The 25,997-nt window shown below is 38.1% G+C and overlaps 2 protein-coding genes across 8 annotated transcripts in view; both read right to left on the minus strand.

The window, feature by feature from the left end:
* Window positions 1–1,587: 1,587 nt before the first annotated feature.
* On the minus strand, window positions 1,588–4,286 carry LOC110858248 (BTB/POZ domain-containing protein 9). Of its 3 annotated transcripts, XM_022106939.2 has the most exons (8): window positions 4,054–4,286; window positions 3,835–3,950; window positions 3,628–3,744; window positions 3,256–3,562; window positions 3,129–3,171; window positions 2,817–3,063; window positions 2,476–2,745; window positions 1,588–2,207 (listed from the first exon to the last, which is right to left on the minus strand). In XM_022106939.2, exons 1-7 carry the CDS (start codon window positions 4,139–4,141, stop codon window positions 2,494–2,496), a joined length of 1,170 nt encoding a protein of 389 aa, XP_021962631.1. In that variant the 5' UTR covers window positions 4,142–4,286; the 3' UTR covers window positions 1,588–2,207; window positions 2,476–2,493. The 3 variants fall into 3 exon arrangements, with proteins under 3 accessions (XP_021962631.1, XP_021962632.1, XP_021962630.1); XM_022106940.2 differs by having other exon boundaries at window positions 1,588–2,745; window positions 4,060–4,286; XM_022106938.2 differs by having other exon boundaries at window positions 1,588–2,745.
* A 152-nt stretch (window positions 4,287–4,438) lies between these two features.
* LOC110858249 (cytokine receptor) overlaps window positions 4,439–25,997 on the minus strand; it is a 29,793-nt gene continuing 8,234 nt past the window's right edge. Inside the window, exons 2-23 of one of the 5 annotated variants that reach the window (XM_022106941.2) lie at window positions 16,801–17,006; window positions 15,774–16,681; window positions 14,034–14,318; window positions 13,502–13,628; window positions 12,708–12,892; window positions 12,436–12,593; window positions 12,184–12,349; window positions 11,930–12,095; window positions 11,611–11,789; window positions 10,583–10,734; window positions 10,222–10,381; window positions 9,989–10,150; window positions 9,721–9,879; window positions 9,389–9,639; window positions 9,185–9,296; window positions 8,961–9,122; window positions 8,721–8,873; window positions 8,537–8,618; window positions 8,396–8,468; window positions 8,122–8,289; window positions 6,811–7,008; window positions 4,439–6,468 (exon numbers count right to left, since the gene is read on the minus strand). In XM_022106941.2, the coding sequence (XP_021962633.1) occupies window positions 5,974–6,468; window positions 6,811–7,008; window positions 8,122–8,289; window positions 8,396–8,468; window positions 8,537–8,618; window positions 8,721–8,873; window positions 8,961–9,122; window positions 9,185–9,296; window positions 9,389–9,639; window positions 9,721–9,879; window positions 9,989–10,150; window positions 10,222–10,381; window positions 10,583–10,734; window positions 11,611–11,789; window positions 11,930–12,095; window positions 12,184–12,349; window positions 12,436–12,593; window positions 12,708–12,892; window positions 13,502–13,628; window positions 14,034–14,318; window positions 15,774–15,951 (3,771 nt within the window). In that variant the 5' untranslated portion in view covers window positions 15,952–16,681; window positions 16,801–17,006 and the 3' untranslated portion in view covers window positions 4,439–5,973. Of the gene's footprint in view, window positions 6,469–6,810; window positions 7,009–7,217; window positions 7,679–8,121; window positions 8,290–8,395; window positions 8,469–8,536; window positions 8,619–8,720; window positions 8,874–8,960; window positions 9,123–9,184; window positions 9,297–9,388; window positions 9,640–9,720; window positions 9,880–9,988; window positions 10,151–10,221; window positions 10,382–10,582; window positions 10,735–11,610; window positions 11,790–11,929; window positions 12,096–12,183; window positions 12,350–12,435; window positions 12,594–12,707; window positions 12,893–13,501; window positions 13,629–14,033; window positions 14,319–15,773; window positions 17,007–25,997 lie in introns of those variants that run through there. The other 4 variants (XM_022106943.2, XM_035858599.1, XM_022106944.2 and 1 more) reach the window with 4 other exon arrangements.

A 25,997-nucleotide genomic window follows, 5' to 3' on the forward strand; every position in this document is an offset into this window, starting at 1 on the left:
CAAGCGTCAAACTTTGTCTCAACTACTGCAAATATTGATTATGGACGAGAAACAGCATGCCATGGAATATGATATGCATTGATAAGAGAAAAATTGCATACACCAAGTTGGCAAAATAATGCATAATCTGTCAATTATTAAATTAACCTCAGTCACCCTTCTCTCTCTCTCCTTCCATTGCTCTCCACATCAACTAATTATGCCAAAGATAATAATGACGATGCTTGTGATGAATGATGAGACAGATTAATTGCTCAAAAGTAAAAGTACGCAATCCATTTATTTTATAATGCTTATGAAAATATAAAATAATTTCACAATTCTTGACTACCAATCACTCCTCAACCTCAGCAAATAGAGAAGAAATGAGCAAGGGCAATCAAGATTTTACCTGATAACTCAATTTTATTGCAAAAATCTAGACAAGTCACATTTATTGCGCTTTATAATATTCTCACTACAATTAGTTTCTGGGTGGTGATGGGTTATTGTGTCATCATCACAAGTCGTCTGGGTGCAGTAATTCGTCATTGTCTTTATTTATAGTTATTACCTCTATTATTATTGTATTTATATTGCCAGCAAATAAACGATGGCTTAATGAATTTCCTAATTCCGAACAAAACAAGAGTGGATATTATAAAGAATTTGCAGATATTTAGCAATACTTTTCAGCAGTGGAGAAAAACACGGACGATTACGATAAGAGAGACAGAATTATCGTTTCAAAATTTTTGAAAAATTTAGGAAAATTACGGAAAACGAACAATGAAAGTGTCGATGAAGGTGGACATTTTGCTGCAGTGTGGATGAGACCAGAGGCACATAGCTGATCTCAATAGTAAATACTTGAATAATTAATTATCTCAAAGTCCCAAACGATGTTCTACATACTATAAATTGATGACGACCTCATCTAAATCTGAATTATCCTCCCTTTCATGAAGACGTGATAATCTGAATGGTCTCTCGATAGCCATGCAAAAGCAGTGGTGTGGTTATCCATCTGTTGAGATACCACAATTCTCGACGGGTCCTGTGCTAACGATGTATGTATGCACATATGAAACCCATTGCGTTGCATGATTATTTCCATCATACGCCCGATGTTTTCAGGTTGGTTAGTTGTTTGTTGGCAGAATAATGATTGTGCACTCACTTATCTTCAAGTGAGCAATAATGAACGTCGTAATTTTGATTGTTCAAGAGGCGATATGATGGAAAACAATAAAATAAAACAAGTTGAGCGTGGGAATTTGACGAGGATTGCCTTATTCACGACAGTAGTATGCGTACGTACTTATATAGAAGCAGTGTGGTGGTTTAAAATAATCAAGAGTTTTAAGTTTTAAAGCCTCAACTTTTACATTTTCTTCTACCTTCTCTTATACGTATGTATGCATATTATTGCGATTCACGTCATATTTACATCCATATTTACTATGCTTTTGGGTCAGCAACAATAATAATGGCCAACTTCTCCTCCTTTGCTTGTTGATGCGCTTAATATCGCGTTTGTTGTTTGAATGCCTGCATATTCCTCAAAAAAAGTAGACGAAGCGAATGAAAAAATAATTAAAACGTGAATTGAGACTGTGGCTTATTATTTATTGAAATCCGATCACGCGATCAATTTTTAGCATTTCTTTAACTCAAAAGGTTAACTATATCTAGTTTAAAATCACGAAAACTAACTACTTTAGTGGGAGGGCAAATCGAGTGCAAAAAATATTACGGCACGCCGACTTTCCTTCCTAGCAATCAATAAGTTAGCTCACATTTAATAAATAAATTCAGACTGCGAGTATTTCTTTCCTTCAAGTAAAAAAAATCGCTTATTGCAAATACATATTCGTTGAAGTTTAATATCCTATGTAAAAAAAAGTGTATATATAAAATTAATTTCTAAAATTTGACGTTTAGTCTTCATCACAGAGAAGTGTTTTTACTTGCATATGATCACAGCTTCTTGGACAAGATTGAATTCCTCATGATTTCTCCTCCGAGGACTATCTTTTGTATTTGACTATTAGATGATGACGATGTTCTCCACCACAGGCTGGATAGTTCCCATGAAGAAGCAGGGAAGAAATTACGGCGAGAAGGACGACATGGACAAATAATAAAAACCACGCAGACGAATCGTCGTGGGAATCGCAACAGTCTACCAACCCGTGAGAACTTTCTAGTCTTCTTCACACCTCCAACTATTAGAACGACAGAGATACAAAGTAAGAGCCTGCAGAAAAACTATGCTGGGCTGCTGGAACAGTTATCAAATACAAATATGTAACTGAATCATCGTCACTACCAGTATTTTTTTAACTATGAATCAGGTGACAATGACCGACCATAATGTGATCATCGTCACAAATAAAAAATATACCGTTTAATTTCACTATATCGATACGTAGGTGATTGACAAGAAGTATTTTAAAAAAAGGTCTATGGAAGACTTCAAATTTATAGACTCACTTTTTAAATGATGTCTGACTATCTAAAATATGTGGGTAAAGCTATATTCTCAAGTCGCATGATTTTTATGGTTTGGCCATTCGGGAAATTTGGACAGGACAAGTATAGTTGACATTCGCAGGGAGGAACAGTTGTGCTGCTGGGTGATGTCGTCGTCGGTTTTAGGGGACGCACCTTTTTACTGATATCGCGATTGAAGTTGACTGTGAGAGGGTATTCCGTTGAGGTTTTCTTCTCCGAAGCGCATTGTCGTCTTCTGGTCCATTTTACCTGCAGAGAGCAAGATCAAGTAAATCTTGAAACAAGGCATTTCTCATAATCGCTTAAAAACATCCACTCACCGAACACAAGGGACAGTTGACCTTGTTCGTTTGACAAGCACACTTGTTCCTCCGCGGAACAGTTTTGTAAGTTTTGTTATTGCGAAAATTTGAAGTCAGGTCCTCAATCTCGCCGGGTTGTAGCAATCCCATTTTCTTGATCAGATCAAACTCTACACTCGTCATGAGTGGGAAGCGGATTTGATATACGGCTATTCCCAATATCTCGATCAATGTTCTTCCATTGTCCTTCTGTTTTTTGCACCACCTGGAAAATATCGCAATGTTTTCATTACCGGAAAATAATGGCACTTGTCCTATTGTTATTCTTACCCCACGACAGCCTTCGCCAACTCGTACTCCCGAATTGTAAGCCCTATCACAAGTCAATAGTGAAAATCTCATAATATTTTGAAAGCGTCACCCATCCATCCATCCATTCACCCTAACAAAAACTTACGGGAATTTATTAATAATTTGTTTAGAAGCTTCCAAGAAATTTTGAGAAATCCGGGCGATGTGATAGATTTGAGTGTCTTTTTCTCAATAATTGACCAGCATTTCGAAGTCAGCTCCACCATCACCCCCAAGGCAACAATTGGACTGGAAAGCACCTCCATCACATTGGTGGCACACAATTCTTTCAGCAGAATTTTGTACATCCCAATTTCTAAGGATTTTATATTGTACTTATGCGCAATCATGAAACATCGAAGGATTTGACTGTAGGGACGGTTCAGGATAACGCCAGCGCCCTCATACAAACCCTACGCGGATAAACTTTGTCTTAAAATGCAACCCTAATTACTGAATTAATTAAATGTTAACCTACCTTCATAACCAGCTCAAAGTCCTTTGCCTCCGCGTCCGTTATTTGTATGAATGGACCCGTCTGTAAGGGGCTCCCCAACATGGTGGCAAATACGGGACTATTTCTAACCAATAGATGCTACAAATATATAACGTAACGTAACGTAAATTCCCCTATAAAATACACCATTTTCTTTCATATAAGTAAAGGCAAGAAACTTGTAGCTACTTTGTGGACAGGGACTTTGATCCCTCCGACGACAAATGTGACTTCGGCAGTGTTATTTAGCAACATGACATCACGTTGGATCTCCTCCACCTTTAATAGCTTGGGCTGAAAAGGGACTGAAATATAGACGTAGTTAGTTATACAAATTATAGAATACTAATCCTAAGAAAATTATGTATGTTACTAAAATCTCAATGAGAGCATAACTTTTAGCCTTACTCGTACTTCCATTGCAGCTCAGTCGAATGGAGACCCTTCGTGGAACCGAGATCCTTGGTGGGGATAAGAATAAGGGATTTAGCGTCATTTATTATAACAAGTTCGACAAATTACTAATAATTTGTATCGACTGTTAATCTTCTTCAGGCTCCACTGTTCCAAATCTGTCCCCAAGAAATGCGAGATGCGGAATGCGAACTTTTCCTTGCTACCCTTCACATCTTGAAAGAATCATGCAAGATCGTTCCATTTCCATGAATTATGCAAATGAAGATTGTACACCTAAGCAAATCTATAGTCGCGGAAAATTGTCAAACAACTAATGCAATGAAGAATCTTCAGTGACAACTTTACAAAATAAATCGTCTTTCTTCTTCTTGTTTCATTTCCAACTCACGCATTTATTAATGTACGATACACCACAGCGATAAATATTTATGTATATAACGATCACATGAACATATATGTAGATAAGTTTGCATCTCCAAGTATGCACAAAATAAAATACAATCACAAATTTGTAACAAATCGGTAAATGCTAAGTTTCAACAAGATGTGGCACATAAACTGAATAAACATAATTTGAATAGTCGTCGCGTCTAAACACTACTAACGGAGGGACTATGGATAAATGGAAGCATGGTGGTTTTGCAGCAACACTTGTACACATTAGAATAATAATAATATAGGATTGATGGACACTCTGAGTATTAAATTACACACTAGATGAACTAGTATAAGATTGTACATTTTAGCCCAAACGATAACAATAATATCTCATCTGTGGAGGTACAAGTACGAGGGCCACAGAAATTGTCTTGTGACTAGGAAGTAGTATTTTATAACTGCTGCGACTATCGTAATAACTTAACTCCTTAAGTTTTGAACTCTCTAAGCCTTTAAAACCTTCAACAAGTATCGATGTGAAAAATTATGAGCAAAATGATTTCTCTCATTAAATAAGAATAAGTTATGTACTTATGTGGGCAAGTGTGGACAATGTTTCGAAAATAAATCATCAAAATTTTTCAAAATTCTTCAACTGGTCATCGACTATCTGCCTCTTCCTTATTTTAAACTTTAAATTTGTAGTTATAAAACTATGATTAGGTAACATGTTGGTAGCAAGCTCTATGTTTTCTGAGATTTGGGATCAGCAGCAGACCAAGTAATCATCATTTGTAAAATACATGCACGGAGCTTGGTTGGTTGGTTAACGTGAGGGGTTTGTCCCCCAATTCTCTAATGTATACATACATGATTAATTTAAATACAATCAGAGAGTAGTTATTCAAACTACTCTAAAGTGAATAACTACTCTCTGAAATGTGTTAGTTTGTACAGTTGTCTTATACTTATATCAGCCAAAGGAGCCAACGCCTCGACAAGTGTAAGGATTTTGGAGCAAAGGCACGCTAACCAAGTGCTCTGCATTGGTTTCCCTCTCTTTGTTTTCAGTTTATAGTTAAGTAACAATTTGACGGATTTGTGTTTGTGTGATAGCTTTTGCTCCATTTGCCGACGAACTGCAAAACGACTAATAATGAACTAACAGTAATGAATAAGTGCTCGATATGTGTTGTGTTCTATAATATTTACAATTAACTAGGGAACTAAAAATGGGACCTCAAATTAATTAAGCTACGTTTCCTATAATCTACGTTTCTGAGTCCGCATAATCATCATGTGTTCTATTCAAATAAATCACACACGAACCAAAAAATACAACAATATATACATTAAAATTCTAGGTCAAATGTCTACTTTAGTCTTAATCAGTCATATGTACAATAGGCAATAATGAGCTGTTACCCTTGATTTTCTTACAATATATAGTACACATAGATAAGCTACACACGGTACAATCTAAAAATACGGTGAAGCTGTCATCATATATTCCTAGCTACTTATAATAAATTACTAATTGGAGTCTAAAAGTATTCCGACTTGACAGTAGGGCGCTTTATGTGTGTGATCACCACCACTAATTGAACCATCTCCGTTCATGAACTGATCTGGCATCACTTGCGTCCATTTGACATATGGCGAGTTTACTGGGTTTGTCGGAAGACTGAGACTTCCATTGTTGTTGGACGATGGAGGTGCTCTATCGTTGGGATTAGGTCCCATATTCAGGATACGGGAAGGTGGGGGCGGTGAGGGGGAACTTCCTCCCCCAATACTGACGGTGGTGGGGTATGGACTATTCGAAAACGGAACTGGAGACCCATTGTCACTCGTAGATCCTCCAAAACCAGGATCGTCGAATAGATCCTGCGCTGGGAGATTACTATACGAAATGGGGATTGGAAATGCGTCCTCCTCTGTGTCGTCCGTAGTTAGGGAATCGTCCAACAATGGGTTTGTGGGACATTCAGACAAGCGTTTTTCAGTCAAGAGGTGCTCATTTTCCACCTAAAATTACAAATTTTTAAGAAATTAGCGCATTCATTAGGAATAAAATTGCATGAAGACGACAACAACTAATCACATGGCACGTCTCTAAGTAATAAAATTAAACCAGGAGTAAATAAATCATTCTTGGCCAGGAGAACTTTATCGCCCGCCCAACCAAAATGCTTGGTCATCATGCAGGCGAAAAAACAGACTTCAGGTAAGCAAATTTACAAGGAGGAGAAGAATAAGAGAGTTCAGCAGTATAATCTCTATTCACTAAAAAATAGCAGCATCATCATCGTGCAAGAAGGGGCAAGGCGTTCCGTCCGACAAGGTGTGTGTTTAATTATGTTGACGTACATGTTGTGGTTGTGAGGAAGATGCAATCTGATGTGCCGAATCGAAAGTGGTGTCATTATGCAACAACAGTCCAACGTCGGAAGACGAAATGCCATTCGACTTTTCAGGTTTGTGGTGAACTTCCATTTCTTCCGAGTACACTTTATTATCAAAACTCATTTTTCCTCCGCCATGATCCCCACTTCTGGCTCCTGTTTTCTAAAAGATTCACAAAGTAGAGGCGCTCTAATTGTAAGTTATCCAAGAAATTGCAATAAAAACGGTGCAATCTGTTAAAATCGAGGTGCGACAACGCAGTGATTCACGCATTCAGTTCCTTTATTGTGTTGGCCCTTATTTTACATGACATTGAGCCTCCCTCCCTGTACTGCAAAATATGGTAAAAAATTTCATGCTATGAATGCAACTTGTTGGGGTTGGACGGTACATGACAAATGTCACGAAATATGACAAATATCAAAGATTTTATTTGTACCAGTGTACAATAATTTGCTAACAAACATTTAAATTGATTAATTGAGGTAACTTCTAGTGCTAATAAATATCAGTAAAACACCCGTCACACAACGACAGGAGTCGTCTTGCCAGCCACGTCCTTGGACGGACGGTGTAAATAAAGGAGGTAGATGAGACTAAAATATTGTTATGTTTAGTTGTGTTTCAATTTGGTTTGATTTGTATTTTTGTAAACAAGATCATTTGGTTATCCTTCCAGAATCCCATCATCATCATCGTCATCATCATCCATGAGGAGGAAGAGGAGGAGGAGGAGGAGAGAGGGCTGGCTTGTGGGTGGGTGAGTGAGTGGGTGTGGATCCACTCAAACAGAGGCGATGGCGACCCCCTCGTCAAGACTTTGGGGCTCAGTCTACACAAAGTACACACGCCCACGGATTTAGCCCATTTCTGGTCAACACTCAATTTACACTACGACCACAAGCAGTTTATCTCAGAAAAACCACTACAAACTGTAAAATGCTCACATCACAATGATAGGCGTACGTGAATCACTGCATTTAACACTCGTCTCTCAAATGAAACACCCCAAAACCACGCCACCCAGAAAATAAGCCCATTATGTATTAATTAGCACACCCAACAAGTAACATGTCACCAAAGCTTGCAACACTCTATTACTCGTACTTAATTATGTGTTAATAAGAGTACATACGTAGTAGTTCATTAAAAACAAACCACAACCACCGGTGGAAAGTTAAGAGACTGAATAAAATATAACTCGCAGAAGTGGAAATAGAAGACGTGCAAGTGAAAACCCACTCAAAATCCGTACACAAAAATGTATTTTCTTACCTCTTGTTGCAGACACGATTCGTTGAGTGATGTGAAATCTTTGGGGTCATCAGAGTGATGCGTCGTGGTCATTTGCAGTTGATAATTCAGGTTCTCTTTTCCAAATGAGTGGGTGTCTCCGCCAGAATCTCTTCTTCGTTTTGGAAGGTTGTGCGAAAACCCGTTCAGCTGGAAATAAGCAGTTAAATAGTACAAAATTTGAGCCCTGTGTAATCATTTCATACACACTGAAAGTATGTATAAAACTTTCAATTTATTAGAAAAAGCTTATTACGCTTTGAACAGCCATTCCAGGAGGCAGGGTAACGTCCACTCCTTCTTTCATGTACTTAAATTTTTGGTGTAGTCTGGACAAAATAGGTATCTAATTATTTGACCGTACTATAATTTAATGTTAAACTGTATTATGACGCACTTGGTACTTGTGATTCCTATCAATCCAATAAGTACAATTACGCCAATGACTACGCCAACCCAAACTATCCAAGACGCTCCTCCTAAGAAAAATAGTAACAATATGATTTTAAAAATTTTCCTTTTTAACAACTTCAAGTAATTAAGCTCATAGTTATCAAAGTATGTAAAAGCATCTAATTTACCTCCACAATTAAAGTTTCCAGCCGAACTCCACCTTCCATACAGCGTCTCCCCTCTACTTTCTAGCACAGTAACAGCTCTAACTTGTGCTGTCAAATTTGTACTCGTCTCACAGGAGAACTTCATCTTGTGGTAATATGTGCTAGCGTTTGCGTCTGTGCAGAAAGTATAGTCAAATCAGCTATATTTACATAATACTGACACATAATTACATTTGCTGATCTGATTGATTAATGACTTACTGCCGTCATACGGAACGGACACAATATCATCATCCTTTCCATTCTGTTTCAGGAGAATTTCAAACTTTGTGATGGGTCCTCGTATGTTGGAAGGAACACTCCACACCACGGCAATGTCGTCCCCATCAATATGCATGTCAGGGAAAGTTGTCATGTCCGTGTCTAAAATAAATAACATTATGATGCCTTGTTTCATACCCAGATTTTTTATTATGCTGACTTACATCCCACGTCTGTTTTAAAATGGGCTAGTGTTGAATCCTCTGAGCATTTTGAGGTACACGCAGCCACGGTAAATGAATAATTCGAATTGCTGAGTAGGTTCTTGACTTCCACCTACAAAAATTTGATTAATTAGCTTAAAATCAAAGTTACAGTATAGGTAAACGCAATGTGCGTATTGGTATATGTACATATGTTCTCCCAACCTCAGTCAACTTCATTACTGCTCCATCGTCGAAACAGCTATCCGTCCTAACACTGTTCTCGGACGAACCACTTGATCTACTGGGATGTGCGACTGGATAGAACTTTTCGGTGGCTTCTCCAGTTTCTAAAGACTTGTACTTGACTCTGTACTCTTTAATGATCCCGTTCAAAGGGAATTGTGGCTTAATGGATATCGTTGCACTCGTATTGGTAACTGTCACCTCGCTCACGATCGGTGGATAACTGGGGGCTGTAATTGGATTGAATATAGCAAAATGCTTTCAGCATAAATACATTTGATCATGTCTTTTTTATGTCATGATTGACTCACCACTAGGTTTAGTAGTTGCATAAATAGGCTCGCTCTTTTGACTCTCCCCATTTGCAGAGATGATAGAAACGGAAATCATGTAGGTCGCACAAGGATATAATTTCTTCAGATGATAAGTAGTTATCTCGGACCCGGCAACTGCTTCTTGCTTTTCATTGTCTGCAACAATTCAACAACCGACTACGTTATTACTTGTCCAAAATATCAGCTTACTACATGAAAGGAATTTACTACGTCAGATAAAAAGTTGGATCCTATTATTTCTTACCGATGCATCGCCCAGTTTTATTCCGCTCGTCTTCAACTCGGCAGTAGCTAATTTTGTAGCCTTCAATCACTCCAGGTTTGTAAGAGCAGTCCAAACTCCACTTGATATGGATTTCCTTCTCCGCCTCCAGAATTTTCTCCACTTTCTTCAGTTTATCGGGAACTACAGAAAAGAAAATTGCATTCATCTCATCACTCTCGCACAATTTTGGATTTTTTAGTAATGTAAAGCACCTCTGCCATGGATAAGTGTGCAAGATGCCCAAGCCATCCCACTGCTCATATTTTCAGCATTTGCTGCCACGGCGAACTGATAAATCATATTATTATGGGGAAGATTGTTGTAGAACTTGCTCTGCTTGTCGGCACTCACTACGTCCCATTTCATGAGCCCCTAGAAATCGTAATGTTCACTTTTTAATAAAATAGGATATGCTTTAAGACTATTAAAGTGATGCGTAATAAGAACTTCAATAATACGATATCACCACTACGCAACTTTTACTCGCAAGAGAGAAAAAAGTATTTTCCTTTCTCTGCAGTTGAGTGGAATTAATAGGATAAAAAAGAGCACCACAATGAGAGAAATATTTACCTGGCACTGCTGAGGTCTCGGCTTTGTACTTATGCATCTGAACACTGTGTACGACACGATCGGAACAGCAACAGGGTTCACAGGATTCCATGATATGATGAAGGAACCATTGTTAAAGTCCAGTTGAGAGACCGCTGTGGGTGACTTGGGAGCTAAAAGACCGATTCAAATAAAAATACATTTTTATTTGATCCCATATAAATAATCTTTGTCTTGTAGAGTAATGCACAATAGTGAGAGAATAGGAATAATGGTTTTTCCGTAATAACTTCTTTCATAGTTAACATAGCTAAGAGATTAATGCATGAATAGAAAGATGAGAAGTTGCCACATTTCGATACTGTATCATTATCATTCCGAACGATAATTCAAAAGACCGATTTTCCATGTAAAGTCTGATATAGTTTGTGTCGAGCAGGGAATTTTGAGTAGGCAAAGATTCTCACAATCAATCTGGGCTTCTGTACGACCAATGTACAGAAGACAGGGCTATCTCGCCTACACTACACTCCATACACGGTGTTTACCATACCACAGGTAGCATCTCACGGTAACCGGAACCGCTTATACTAAGTGACATATCTTCGTGTCAGATAGAGGACTGATCTCTACTGATTGCGGGTTACCATGCCCTGTACACATTATTGATACTGCTATAGCGTGAGTATTATTTCCATTAGTAATTCGTACCGAAATTCCTATAGCTTGTTCTTATCCAAATTCTTCTTCATACTTAATTAGATTATCTCTGAAACCGATTATTGTGCTGAGCTCTACGGAATCTCCCCTGTTAGCTTTAAACCATAAATCGTTTCATTTGTTTGATTGGCACTTATTCTAAATCATATCTCTTTCCTATATCACTCTCGCATGTAGCTCCAATCTAGGATCACGAACCTATTCCAATGGTAATGCATGTATTTTATACGGAGTATTTGCAATAGGTGCATAATCGAGTACACTTAGCATATACCACTATATATACATATATCCATCACGTAATAATGTATTATTCTATACGTATTTACACGCATAATCCATTACAGTCTTGCAAAAACCTTTAGGAATCCTGGGAACAAAGACGACAGAGGAAGCTGAACTATTTCCTTCGTCATTGGCCGACACAATTTGGAACCTGTAGGATTTGTTAAGCCACAACCCGCTGAATTTGGCGTACGACCTGTTTGTTTCCTTTGGCTGAATGTCCCTGCAAAAACCAAATAAGTAATTAAATTGTGAGGGTATGGATTTGAAAAAGATAAACATTGTGACATGAAAGACTCTGAACAAAGTGGAAGAAGAAACTGCTATCACATATAAATACATAAAATAAACTATGGAACTAACTCTTTCTTCTCTTCGTCTTCTTGCACACTGTGGATGTAGTGAAACCCAGGTCCATTGCGAAATAGCGGATCCACATCTTCCCAGTACACTAAAATATCGCGTTTTTTATCGTTCATAGGAACAGACTCGTAACTCCCCACGTCCACTTTGGGAGGAGCTGTGGGACCTTTTTTATTAAACACAAATAAAGCAGAAAATTAAACCAAAATAAACCATTTTTATTACAAGTACTCTTAAATCAGAAAGAATCTCACTCTTGGCCGACGAGGCGACCACAATCATCCCCGGTTTTGACCAGAAGCTCGCTTCATCTCTCGCTCTTTGTGACCTCATTTTAATTTCTATCGTGTAATTGACGTAAGCGTAATCGAGGGAGATGTTGTGCTCCAAATGACCTGAACCTTTATAACTGTTTAATTTCTGCAAGTGTGCAAATAAATAATGCATGAGATGACTGGAAGTTGACACGACAGTAAATAAATAATGTGCATAGGACAGTCACTCACTGTAACGTTGCAAGCGACTGAAGCGTTCTGTATACAGACCGTGACTTGGTGGACTAGACCGGGAACGAAATCCTTAAAACTTTTAAACGCCCACCACACAGTGGCCACATCCGGCAAGGAGTGAACAATCTTAAGGTCGGAGGGTGCTTCGGGAACGACTTAAAAAAAATAATTAAAATATACATTTAAAATAGGCATATAAGTAAACTTTTATTTGAGACGGATGGCATTTCATAATCTATTAAATGCTTTGCAAATATAAAAATATGTACCTATCGACCAGTGCTCGATGGAAAAGTTCCAAGTTGATCCCTTCGGATTGAGCACGTTTGTTCCATTGATTCGAAAGTGGAGGGGGTTTTGGTTCTGTCTGTAAAATGGTTCTGTCCTTGGACCCCATACACAAGAGGTCGGCGTGGCGGTCGCATTTGGACAAGAAACGATGGAGTTGAAGGACCTACACGAGTTAACCAATCAGCCAATCAAACATTGTTGCTAATCAGTTTCCTCATTGTTATTGTTACGTGCAATCAAAACAATTCTATTGAACCGAACAAGAAGAATGAAAATGACTTGGGGGAAAAATCTATTTGCGGAATTAAACAACAACATCCTGTCATTTGTGAGTGAAAGTCAAGTAATAACAAACATCATCATCATTACCATCGCCATCGCATCTCACTCAACCTCGCAACGCAACGAGATTTAGAGATGCAACAACTCTGATGAAGATGAAAGGTACATATACGTAAGACCTTGAGAAGGACAATGAGAGACAAAAAGTTGAACGAGGTACATAGTTTTCCGTCAAAGCTGTCTGATTGATCAAGTGGATAAAATAAAGCAGAAAACTTATTTAATCTCCTTCTTTCACCATCACCACTTTCATCTCTACTACAAACACAATACGGATAGCAAGTCCTGATACTTTTTTGCCCTATACTTTGCACAAATATAGACTTTTTCAAGTATGCTTAGGTATTTAGGAATCATCTTCTTGATCACGGATGATGAATTATGATCAAGGGAATGCTTTGAATCTGGGAGAAAAGGAAATTCTACTTACTTTCCCTTCTGCAGAATCTGCAATGAATAACTGGTCGGGATTGGATTGTAGGGCTTCTTCCACGTACAATTGAGACTTCGCCAGTCTTGGGCAATACAACTAAAGTTCTCCACAGGTAAGGGTGGATCTGAAGGGACAAAAGCAATAACACGATAATTATGAACTATTTGTTTGACAACATCTCAAAACTGATTGCATTTCAAGTACGTCTGTCAACACATTGTGTAAATGGGTCTAGAATTTCAGAATTTCATTTCATACTGAGTTTGAGATTCGAACAAATATGTAATGAGATTAATTTAATTTGATCAAACAAAGAATGATAATAATAATCCCAGGAAATTAATCGAATTATAACGTTTTCCTGTGCTCCGTTTAATTAATTAGTATTATTTTAAGTACTTCGTGCGTCATTGCACAAAGAGTAAATAACTCAACACAATTAAAACGAAGTACACATAAATGACGAAATAACTCAGTCTCAAGTGCAGCAAATACTTAGTTAAAACGAGAGAAAAACATGAGAACTTACATCCGACATCAATCTCATTTTGGCAAACTTGTATCCTTCGACTGCCCGGAGGGACAATTTCGCAGGATAAGTGAGGACTAGAAACGTTCATTCGTTCCACGCGAAGCAACGCCGTCGTCTCGTTGATCACCGTCGTCTTCATCAATCCCTCCGAGATGTTGGTTTTGGTGAAGCGAAACTGGATGAAGCTAGCGTTGTACGGTTTTGCCTTTGCCATGTCCAAACGGCAATAGACTTCCAGCGTGTCCCCCTCCTTGAGAAGAATGTCTCCTCGGGGAAAGGTTGCTGTGGGTACGTGGACATTATGCAATTAAGTTGTTTACCACTTCTTCACCATTATGAGCTCTGCATGACGATGTTTATAAATAATTCCATCCATCCGCTCCACTTTCCCTCCCACTTTCTCATTTTATAATTTCCGAAAATAATCTGTGTATCTCCTCTCCAGATAAAAAACGAGGGCATCATTCAAATCTCATTTGACATACGTAATTACTTAACACAAACTTTTCATATACCTTGTACAGAACGGAATACATAATGATTCTCATTATGAAAGTTTAATCGTATTCATTATTCCCAGCACAACAAGTGCAACTCTTTTATCAGAGTTTGAATTTGATTACGAAACATTGAACCTAACGTAACCAAATCTAGTTTTCTCGAGTTATGTAGCAACTTTAATTTCAACAAGTGTTTTATAAACAGACTGATAGCTTGGAGGTGTTATCCTTCGTTACGGTGAAAGCACTGTGTAGCTAAGACTAAAATAGCATGGCATCACTCTCATGTCCCACCCACCACTTATCCGGACATGATACCCTAAAAGTACTCTGGCTGTGAGAGTCGTATCAACGTCGTCGTCGTCAAGCTCACGACTCTTCTCGTCCTTTCGCAAGTCTCTCCTTTCAGATTTCTCTACCTGACGTTTCCACGAGAGAAAAGGAATTTGACGAGCGGACGTGTTTCCTCTCGCAAAGACGAAAGAATGTGGATTGTTAGTGTCCAAGTAGAAGACATTTGAATCCATTCAACAAATGGTTGAATGATGTCTTGATTGAAAATGCTTGCTCAGAGTCGACAAAAAACGAGGTGAAGCAGACTTTGAAATGAGAAGAACAACTTTTGCCCTTTGCACTCTCAAATAAAATGCGTCATACCGACGATTCTATAACGGATAACAAGTTTGGTTTTGGAAAAGAAAGTTAGCTAGTTAGAAGTTGGGGGGCTTCTTCATGGCCTACATTTGTAGATCCTGTGCATACAACTACCGCGATCAGAGACCAAAAAGCTGCTAAATATTTCGGAGAAAGTCGTCTACACTAGCCAGTCCTAGAAACCAAGTATTGAGGATAAGCATATTATGTAGTCTCAACAACATCATAGTTGGTTAAATTGACAAATGGTGACTCTCAGCAACTGGTGATACACACATGTACATACATTTTCTGCCTCTCTTGTCACAATTACGGGAGAAAGTGTAGTCAAAATAAGTTTGGATGAAAGAGTGAAAATTGCCGAGAAATGGGAAAAAGTGGATGGATTATATAAACTCAGTTGCACACCTCGGGTACACGAAATTCCCATTGTTTACTTAAGTGAAAGCAGCGTATCACCGAATAGCACGCCTCTCAAGAAGCAAAAGTTTGGTAATGAGGCTTGCAAATCGGGACAGTTTTTGGACACCAGGTGAAAACGAAGTTTATAGATATGTGTCTGTATAATGCATAAATTACTTACCACCACGAAAGCCGCTGACACCCTTTTGGCACACCAAATCCACATCATCCTCCCCCCACGCAGGGGACACGAAGATGACAAGAAATAGGAGAAGGAGTGACAAGTATAAGATTTTAATCCCCCCTTTTTTGAATCCATGGGAGGAAGTGTAGAGAAGATCATCACGGTTATCCCTCATTCTGATAATTGTACTGGTTCTGGTCACGCCGAGGTGCGGACAACGACGCGATTCTTATCTCACATTCTTACTTTTGACGTCTTCTTGTCGATCACAACAACAGAAAGGAAGAGAAAGTCAACAAGTGACTTGAGAGGACGATTCTCATTTTCCTACTGCAGTACAATATGCTTCTGACAGACGCTCCGAGTGACTCCTCGTCTCCTAACGTGTGTATTTATTTCACACCGGTGGTAATATTTTTCTACCGAAAAAAATGTATCAAAGCGTACTTCCGTCACCAAAAAAGATGACAACTTTTCTCAAGTTAAGTCAATGTGTGTGGTGGTTGATTGATTTTTCTCACGATCACTATCCGCTCGGTGACGATAATTACTGAAAAGTCACTTCCGGTCGCCTAAACGTATGTAATGTCCTTAGTTCCAATAAGGTAAGCTTGATTGAGTCGATTCGACAAGCGGTCTCTTTACTACGTAACCAAAAGTACGTGGAGAGTGGAGAAAGTGAGCGGACGTGTTGCGACGTGAAGAGTTCGGAGCCAAGTGCGGAGTTCGACTTCCAATTCTGTCGTCTTGACTTCTTATTTGTAAACCCCGTGCTTCCACTTCTGTTATCGAAACACGGCTTCTGCTGCTCCCGACTCCTTCTTCTCCTCCTCCTCCTTCGAGGCGTCTGCAAGCTCCACCACCATCCACAGAAGCTGCTCCAGGGTGGTGGGCGATAAGGCCAACTGGGAGAAAATGTGCAATTGCAAAGAGATGTCCGAGAGAGATGGTATGGGTTAGGTTACGCTAACATCAGCAGAAGCAGCAACAGGCACCATGCATAATATTTATCTATTATGCATACCACTGCTCGTATAACGTCCACCTCCGTCGTCGATGTGAGATACTGCTGTGTCAGACTACTTTCGAATCATGTAATCATCACGGATTGGATTGGATGGGTCGTCGCCGTTGCACTTTTTTGCGCTCTTGTCCTCCTCTTTATATATTCTTTTTGAGATGGTCCGGTCCGATGCTGTTGATGTGATGTGGCGAAGGAGAAAAATCTCTCTGGAATTAAATTTAAAAAACTCGAGTCATTCATCTTAATTCTTTAATGCACACTTATGACAGGGCTTCTTATTCTTTCTTTGTGTGTTTTTCAATCTGGCAAAGAACCCATTCCGAGAATTTATTAATGTAGGAAGCAATCAAGAATTGTATCGTGCGGAGATTCTTTCTTACTCGTATCCCTCCTCGTGTCCCTCCTCCCTCATGAGTGAGCAAGGAAGCTTTTGACACTTACCAGCTTCTCTATTTATTTATTAGTGATAATGAAAATGAGGAGCAACCATGGCACTCTGGACTTGCATATTACATACTCGTTACTATTAGTCAGGGGTGGGCAAGATACTTTGTCAAGGTAAGATCAAAGAAGTATGTATTTTGTATCTGGTAGGCAAACGAATAGTATCTTGTGCATGTAGGTACCTTATCTACGTACCATGCCTGACAGAAAAGTATTTTAAGATACTTTTTCACATATCCGATAAATCAAATCCATTTCTTACTACTGTCAGTCAGGCAATTTGATCATCATTTTGTCTTATGCGGAGTTTGTTAAAGTTTTACTTTATGCCCATTAGGAACACAAATGGTAAATATATGCATACATACGTATGTACATATATACATGTGTATAATATTATGTTATAAATATTGTATATATTTCTTATGATGCTTGTTTCTCACGACGAAAGTATCTTGCCCATCTCTGCTGTTAGTACGAGTCGTTATTTGATGCAAAAAATTGATGAGATGGTTGATGCAGAGAGAAAAACCGGCTGTCAGTAGCATAGGAAATGCATTTATGTATGTACATACGTGGTGATTTTCTTCAACTGTCCAATGTAAATACTCGAAAAACCATAGGTTTCAAACTTTTAAGTACTTTCTTATCTTTCTTTATATTGATAACAAGATTTTTCAAACCCGCATGTGGCAGTCGCTCAAAATTTATGACATGTTTATTTTACTTTGTCAACTTTGAAAAATCCCATTTGTCCTGAATTCAGTTCCCAAGAATAATTAAATTATATCTTTATGACATCCAACATCTTATATTTCCATTCAGGTTGGAGAACGTGAGTGAGATGAAATGGCCTGATTCCGAAATTACTGCATTTTCTCTCATTTCGATTCTTTGAACCAATTCAATAATTTATCATTTTCAATAATAAAACGTTCAAATAACCGCAATTTAATAAATCAATGGTGTATTACATGATATAATGTCCTCAATTCACTTGAATCTAATCAGGATTTCGACAATATTCTCGAGGTCATCGAATAAGCTTTAATTCCATGAATTACTACACTACATTACTTGCTGCTTTAGTACTATTTACTAAAATTTAGGAGATGGGCAGAGATTAACAGAATTTCTCGAACTGCTACTACGAAGTAGTTACACGCAGCGACATCATGAATGAACAACCACATTATCCATCATGCAAATACGTACAAAGATATCCTGTGACGAACCCGTTGTGTTTTCACTGCATTTCTTGGAAGGACATTCGCTTACGAGGAACTTGCGAACGAGGGGCTTCAACAGCAACAAATAAACTTAATTTTAAACAAACAGTCTCACTCCGAGAAATATTTCGTCGTAAATGAGAGTTTCCAATAATTCTCAACGGGCAGAAACTTAAACTATGTATTTATTACACTGTGCCATCAATCGTACGTTCAACCACCCGGAGAGGAGTGAATTCAACAACCTGTAATAAATATATGTACGTACACTTCCTAAACCAGAGTCATTAATGACTACACAATTATTAAATAAATAAATAAACATTACCAGCTTAAAGCAAATATGTTGAACAATGAAACGAGGAAAATAACAATAACAAAACGTGAAGGATTTAGAGACACGATTTGCTGCATTGTAAAATGATAATAAAAATAATAATAAGACGCAACTAAAGTTGACAATCGATAAAAAAAGCCATCATTCCATTCATTCACCTGGACGGAGATTAAAGCCACATTTTTTTCACAAGCCTTTGGCGATGAGCAATAAATCGTGGAGAATCTGAGTCTAACTCAAAGGACGACGAATTCTTTCGTGCTCAGCAATATTAGATTTTTCGGCTGTAAGGCAAAGGATTAAAAATATCCGAGGAGGAGGGAATCCTTAGAAATTATTTCCTTGGTTGTAATCAATCCGAGAATTATCCAAATTTTACGAGTATATGGAAAGATGTGCTATATCTGTATGTATGTACACATGATATGCATGTGAGACTAACGAGTTTTCAATCCAATTTGTCGTGCAGGTAGATTTGCTGTACTAATAATACTTTTTCCATCACGACCACATTATTCTTATCCACCTTTAATACACTGATAATCATCACCGACTTTCTATTCAATTCAGATTTTTCAAAGGTTTTCATTCCATAAAAAAGGCTGATGCTGACATCGAGCCTAATGATAGCGAGCGAGTATATCTGAACTGAAGTCGTCGTCCATCCACTCTTTTCATAATTATGACGTTGTTACATTTTAGAAAAGTTCAGAATATTTTTAGAAGAGAAGAAAAGTGGTGACTATTGCGTAATAAAGGCTCAAGTCTGTTGGAGAAAGCATATGTGCTCATTTGTTTGCCGAGGTACAAAAAACTTTATCTTCTTGCAGCAGAGTTAGAAGCGTTAATATTATGTATGCCCAGAGTGTAATTTAATTTAGCGTCATTAGCTCTGAAAATACATCCCCACATGGAAAACTGCATTTATTTCTTCACAATAAAAGCTAACATTGTCACAGAGAAGAATTCCAGCCATAAGCTGTTCATATTTAGTTACACATCCACTTGCACTGCCCACACAATAAAAATAAGTGCATTCATCGCAAAATAATAATGACCTGTATTACGACCGTAAGGGTGTTATTAGCAATCGGGCAGATTGTATTTCACCAAGAGGTTCAAATAATAGAACGGAACATGGAGAATACGAGATTCGTCTCGTCAAATGCCAACTTTAGAACTTATTGTTAGTCAAACGTTGTCAGGTTAGGTTTCTACGCCTTTTTGACTTTACGGAATGTGCTGAATGGAACGACTATAGTTTGATAAAACGAATAAGACGAGTTCACATGCCCTTTTGCTTATTTAGTTCAACCTGCAAATACAACGTTCTCATTAACAAATTTTCCTCATCAACCCTTTCTAACAATGTATACAAATATGCTACTCTTATTTACTTAGGAGAATAAAAAAGCTGACTCTTGCCAATTTACGAATGTAGGAATGTCCCGATTTGACAACTGTGTGTCCCGACCCTAGGGCTTCTCAACATCAAACGCGACTGTCACAAAGTCTTATTACACACAAAGCGTACCTATGAATGTACGTACGTTTGTTTGTTTGTAATCTCTCAATTTCCTTTCCAGGGACCTTCACAAAACTAATCCCCAGTCAGACGGAAGCCATATGTATGCACTAATATATATTTATTTATTAGAGTACGATAGTTTCTGGATCAACTGATTTCAAACAATATTACTAATTCTCTGTGTCAAACCAGGCATGGGTTTCATATATTATGCTCCACTAAGCGGCGACAATACGACAGTTTCCTCGTAGTAGTGAAGAGATAAAAGTTGTTTTGCCTGGAATACCTTTCTCGTTCACTAAATACAATCGGAGAATAGGAGAAAATGTACTGCGCATAAAATATTTTGTGTGTATGCAGTATGTGACAAGAATTAATGAAACGTGAGACAATACTGCTCCAAAATGTAACAGGATCTTGTCAAGAGTAGAATTTGTCAACATCGTCATCATAACCATCATCCTTAGTTAGATTTCAGACTCGAGCACATTTTAATATTTACTCAGAGTGAAATTGTAAACCTAGGAGGAAAGAAGGAGGGGCTGCTGCTTGGTAGATGTATTAGCTTTTGATTGCATAAAACAAGAGCTACACAAGAGCACAGATTCATCCCTGCTACTTTGCAAAGTTCAATTATATGTACGACCCTCTCAGCATTTTCTATAAGCACGTTTACTCTTCACTACGTCTTATACACCACTTGTGTCGAGTGATGGATGGATGTGAATTAGCCACCTATGACGAAGATTAAAGGTTGATCTTATTTATACTGAAATTTCAGGCGTCGTGATCCCGCTCTGTTGAACCTTAATAGAGCGGATTGCATTGTTTAAATGCGTGACATTGTAGCATTGAAAAGCAGTGCGATTTATTCAACCAACTTTTTCCAGTCACAATAGAACAATCCGAATTGAGTGCCATCATTCACTTGATTATTTAGGTGGGTGGTGGTGGATGAAGAAATAGAACCATATATCACACACACTACTTTCAACTTTCATGCATTCCCATCCACTTCAAATAGGCTTACCTACGGCACAAAGGAAATTATTCCATAGTTGGTCACGTAACTAACCATTTGTGTGATTGGCATAGTAAAAAAAATCAGAGAAAAAACCAAATGTTATGTTTGGTATCCAGATGTGGGCTGGAATTGAAATAATTGTACCCACAAAAAAATTGATGCTGCTGCTGCTGCTGTCGGTATAAATAAATGTGGAACAATTGACATCACATGATTGATACCTCTATCATATTTGTGTCGATCTCCATATTGTGCATCTTATAGCCAGCCGGCCGTTGCTGCTGTCGAAAAGCAGAAAAGTCATGGCGTACGATCCTTATCCAGAACCAAACTTGAAAGTGAAATGATATTAAAAATGATTGACAACGATAGAAATTCGTCGCAAGACACGCCAACGCCAGGGTAATGTCTCTATATTATTAGTTTTCATGTCATGGCACGTCCCACATCAGTAAATTCACTTTGTACGCATTTGTGATACCATTCAGTAGAAAATGATCAGCGATAGAGAACTCCTTAAAGAAAAATGAGCTTCATATCCTTTGAGAAATTAGGAGATAATTGCCAATTGGCAAATTCACTCTGACACGAAGAACAAATAGGCGGAAATTTCTCCAGAATAAATGAAAATATGTATGAAAATAATAACGACCATTTTTGATGCAGTTTTGTTGTAGGAAGGACGGAATTACCTCGACCTGAAATAAAGATGTACTTACAATCTCTCGCTCTGCTGTAAGGTCATACACTCATGTATAACATTGTTTTGTTGGACTGATGTAACAAGCCCGACAGTCATCTCGTTAGTCACCAGATGAAATGAATACGAATAAAAAAGTAGTGATACATATAACGTGTCGGAATAAAAACTGAGTCCGGGGAATGAATTCCGCTCGTATTGCAAATCTGTATCAATTTTCGCCTAACATCCTGTGCAAAATATTCCATGAGGACGAGACGACGGGGAAGAATGGCAACAAAAATGCTGCTAAAATGCAATATTTTAGATTGTCATGCTCGCATTTTGTGCATTTTGTTTAAACCTTTGGCAACAACTCTTAAAAATTATAGTTCTACGCCCACCAACGCCGACAAAAACCTAATATCACAATTTAAAAACTAGTTTCATATGTAATTCCAATCAATCGTATCGTAAATATGAAGAGGCGAGAAAAATCCAATAGCAACACGAACATCCTTAACGAGAATCGATCCATGTGATGCTCATTTCAGCAAACGGGGAGATCTTTAGCTTACATTATGCATGTAATCCATAATCCATATGGAGAACATGCATGTCCTTGAATATCCGGACGCATTACTATGTGCCAATTTTTGGCCTCCGGACGTGTCATTGTCTAACCTGTGTCAATTAAAACCTGGCTGTCATGCACAATTCATCATGTCACATCGTAACGCAAAGGATAACCTTTTCATGGCAAATATTCATCTCGAGTTGCTAATGTACATAATTCTCTCCCAGCAGCAGTGCCCTTCTTTATGCCCTATTTCTTTCTCCCCGTTTGAACTGAGTTAGCGAAATTTGCAGAGGCCCCGTAATGAAATTAGTGATGGTAGGGTGCTCATGTCGTGGAAATTAACAATTTCAACCTTTTGGGAAGAAACGCAATAAAATCAATGGGCCTGAATTTCATCACTTTTCTTGGAAACCTCTCCTAAAACAAGTTGACTTGTCCAAAGTGGCGGCTTATCACGGTAGCAATCACTGAAGAAGCAAATATCATGCACTCTGCTGCTGCTGCTGGGCTCAATTTTACTTGATCTCATATGATGTGAGGTTATCTCCAGTAAAAGTAGTAAATAAATTTGAAGCGGCTGTGAAATTCACAGCTGCCAAGAAATTTCCATACGCTCTTGGCCAAACGGTTATATCCACACACATTGCATAGACATACTTGATGTAAAAAATAGAAAAAAAGAGTGGCATTCATCCACGTCCGTCCAGCACCATCAATAAAACAAAGTGCGTGTTGAGCATAAAATATTACCAGTCCTGTCAGACATCAAGACATTGAGGGATTGAAAGTGACTTGCTCATAAAAGTCATAAAAGTCATAAAATAAATTAGCCAGAGTTTCAGATTAGGAAACCCAGAACATTAATGGCTGTTGTGCTGTGTACTTTAGGTGTAGACTTACGTAGTAAATAGTGCAAAACTTGTATCGTTTGGGAGAACAAGGTTATAATATGTATGAGGAAGATGACTGATGAAAAGTGACGGATTCATGCCGCACGGTTAAAAGGTACCAATCAAATCAGGCAAAATTACATTCTTGGAACCAATACATAAGCCACCGAGAAAAACAACGGATCATCCCATCATATCCAATTCCAACTGATACCACTTGATTCCTCCTGCATTTGCAGAATCATGATCATGAAAGGCATGAACGACGAGAAATATCCATATTCGCACTTTCCCTAAGCCAACAAGTATAATAATAAGTCCAAAACCATCATCGCCACCAACCAGCTCCTCCTCAATATTCCTAATTGATTTAATTTCGTAACAAGAACGTATGCATGCCATACATCCTTCATCCATCACAAGTCTACGTGACGTGATAATGTTCGTGGTTCGGCATCATCTCACAACTTTGCCCATGTTTCGCTAATGTCAATACAGCCGCAAAATTGCAAGTGTTGTGTAACTCACTTTGTATGCAAAATTATTCCGATAACAATGCCTGCAAGTTCGTCAATAGTTTGTTCTACACAGTGAACTGTAAGTTCATGTGGGAGAAAGAAACATAGATACGTGCGCCTAAAAGGAATGAATTTATTTCATTCATCCTATCATCAAACCCCATTTGATACAATCTTTAGTGATCTGCAGAATTTTAAAAAAGAAGATTTTTGAGTCATGGATGGTTCTTCAATTTTGCCTTTCTGTCTAAAAGGTGCTGAATTTTAGCAATACATACCTTACTCTGTTGAACCCATTTAAATCTGAAGTGTGCATCTATGAACTGATTAAAAACTTGCATTGGGAAAAAAACTTCATGTTTCAAATTTCAATCACTCACTGACAATCATCATCGATAAGTGAAAATAATGACACGATTAGTACCAAGTAAATAAAATTCGCTCCTTCATCTTTGCAGAATTACTTATCAATCCACATTTCTCACTATTCACTCACTGCTCACTCTTGTACGATGAGTCTTGATAATATGTTCTGAAATCGCTTTACTTTAGGAACAGGACTGAGAAAGATTTGTGCATGACTTGAGCTTTTTTACTATTTGGTGCGGATTTTGTGGTAAAAAGAACTCTCATGCGTGCATACATGTGAGAGGAGAATAATTTTGCTTTTTTAGGTGCCTGGTTACTAAGCTTTTCGGAGGTAGGAAAAGAGACAGAAGCAGCTCTCAGCAAGCTGCTTTTTGATTACTTGGGCAATTTAGTGAAGAAAAGGATTAAGTTTTCCATCCTGTCGATTCCACTCTTAAAATATTTTTAGCTTTTTTTATTACTTACTTACTGCTGCTCCTATTCATTCATTATATGGACTTGGACTGCTCCGACCAAACTCAGACCCCACTATATACGATCACATGAACCAAAAGGGTTGAAAGTATGCAATTATGTATGGACTTTTTTAAAGGTTCGCCTCTTCTACTTCACCCTTAATAAAAAGTTTTACTTTTGACATTTCGAACAACACTTTAACTCCTTCAGTAATTCTGTTGCTATTTAAACATGTAGAAAAAGCTTCCACTCATTTGCAATGCCAACCACGCTCGTTGCACATGGTCTTTGTTTTGTATGTATGTATGTACGAGTGAGAACGTGAAAAATACCTGACAAATTCCTTTATCCTCTTTCCGTTTTTTGTACATTTTTTGTGTAAAATTCGTGTCCCATTATAAACCATGAAGCAAGTTTAATGCATTTAGAATAGAGCCGGGAGCAAATTTTCTGCAAATCTTGTACAAATCAGCGATACCTCCCAGTTTAATAAATCACTCACGAATTTACAATTGCGAGAGAGACATTAAACACATATGAAGTGTAAGTACAACTCGACTCGTATGTAAATCTGATGCTGGAACGATTTATCTCTTCAAAAAATTTATTAGAAAAATAACAGCCACCACGAGCAACCACCTGCCATAAAAGTCGACCACAAGTTTTCAGTTTTGTGGCTGGCTGACGGTTAAAAAAAATCTTTCCCTTTTAACACACTCACTGTGAATTGCTCTTGGCTTCTTGGTTTCGTCACAACTCTGGCAAGTACAAAGGTACACAAACCATAGTATTTTCATCATTTAGTTGGGTGAACTAAAAAAAGTATGCAGTTGACACAAGAAGATTGGTCCAACTGATCTGATGTCAACTCTGTCCGAGCGAAGGTCGCTTTTTGGTCCTTCCTGATTGTGAAAACGATTAGTTGAGGTTCCTTCTTTCTTTATGTTGAATGTGAAGGAATAAGAGGACACGAAATTGCGCAGGGAATCTTTAAAATCCCAAGACGACGGACCAAGTGTTGCTCAAGTCTGTTCTTGGCTTCTCGAGTCATAAAGACCTTTTTGTTGTCTCCTACACAATGCTACATAGGAACAAGCCCTAAGTAAAACAGGAAGCCCTTGACCATGACTCTAGAAAATTTAT

The sequence above is a fragment of the Folsomia candida genome, unplaced genomic scaffold, assembly GCF_002217175.1.
Source record: "Folsomia candida strain VU population unplaced genomic scaffold, ASM221717v1 Fcan01_Sc020, whole genome shotgun sequence".
Lineage (NCBI taxonomy): Eukaryota > Metazoa > Arthropoda > Collembola > Entomobryomorpha > Isotomidae > Folsomia > Folsomia candida.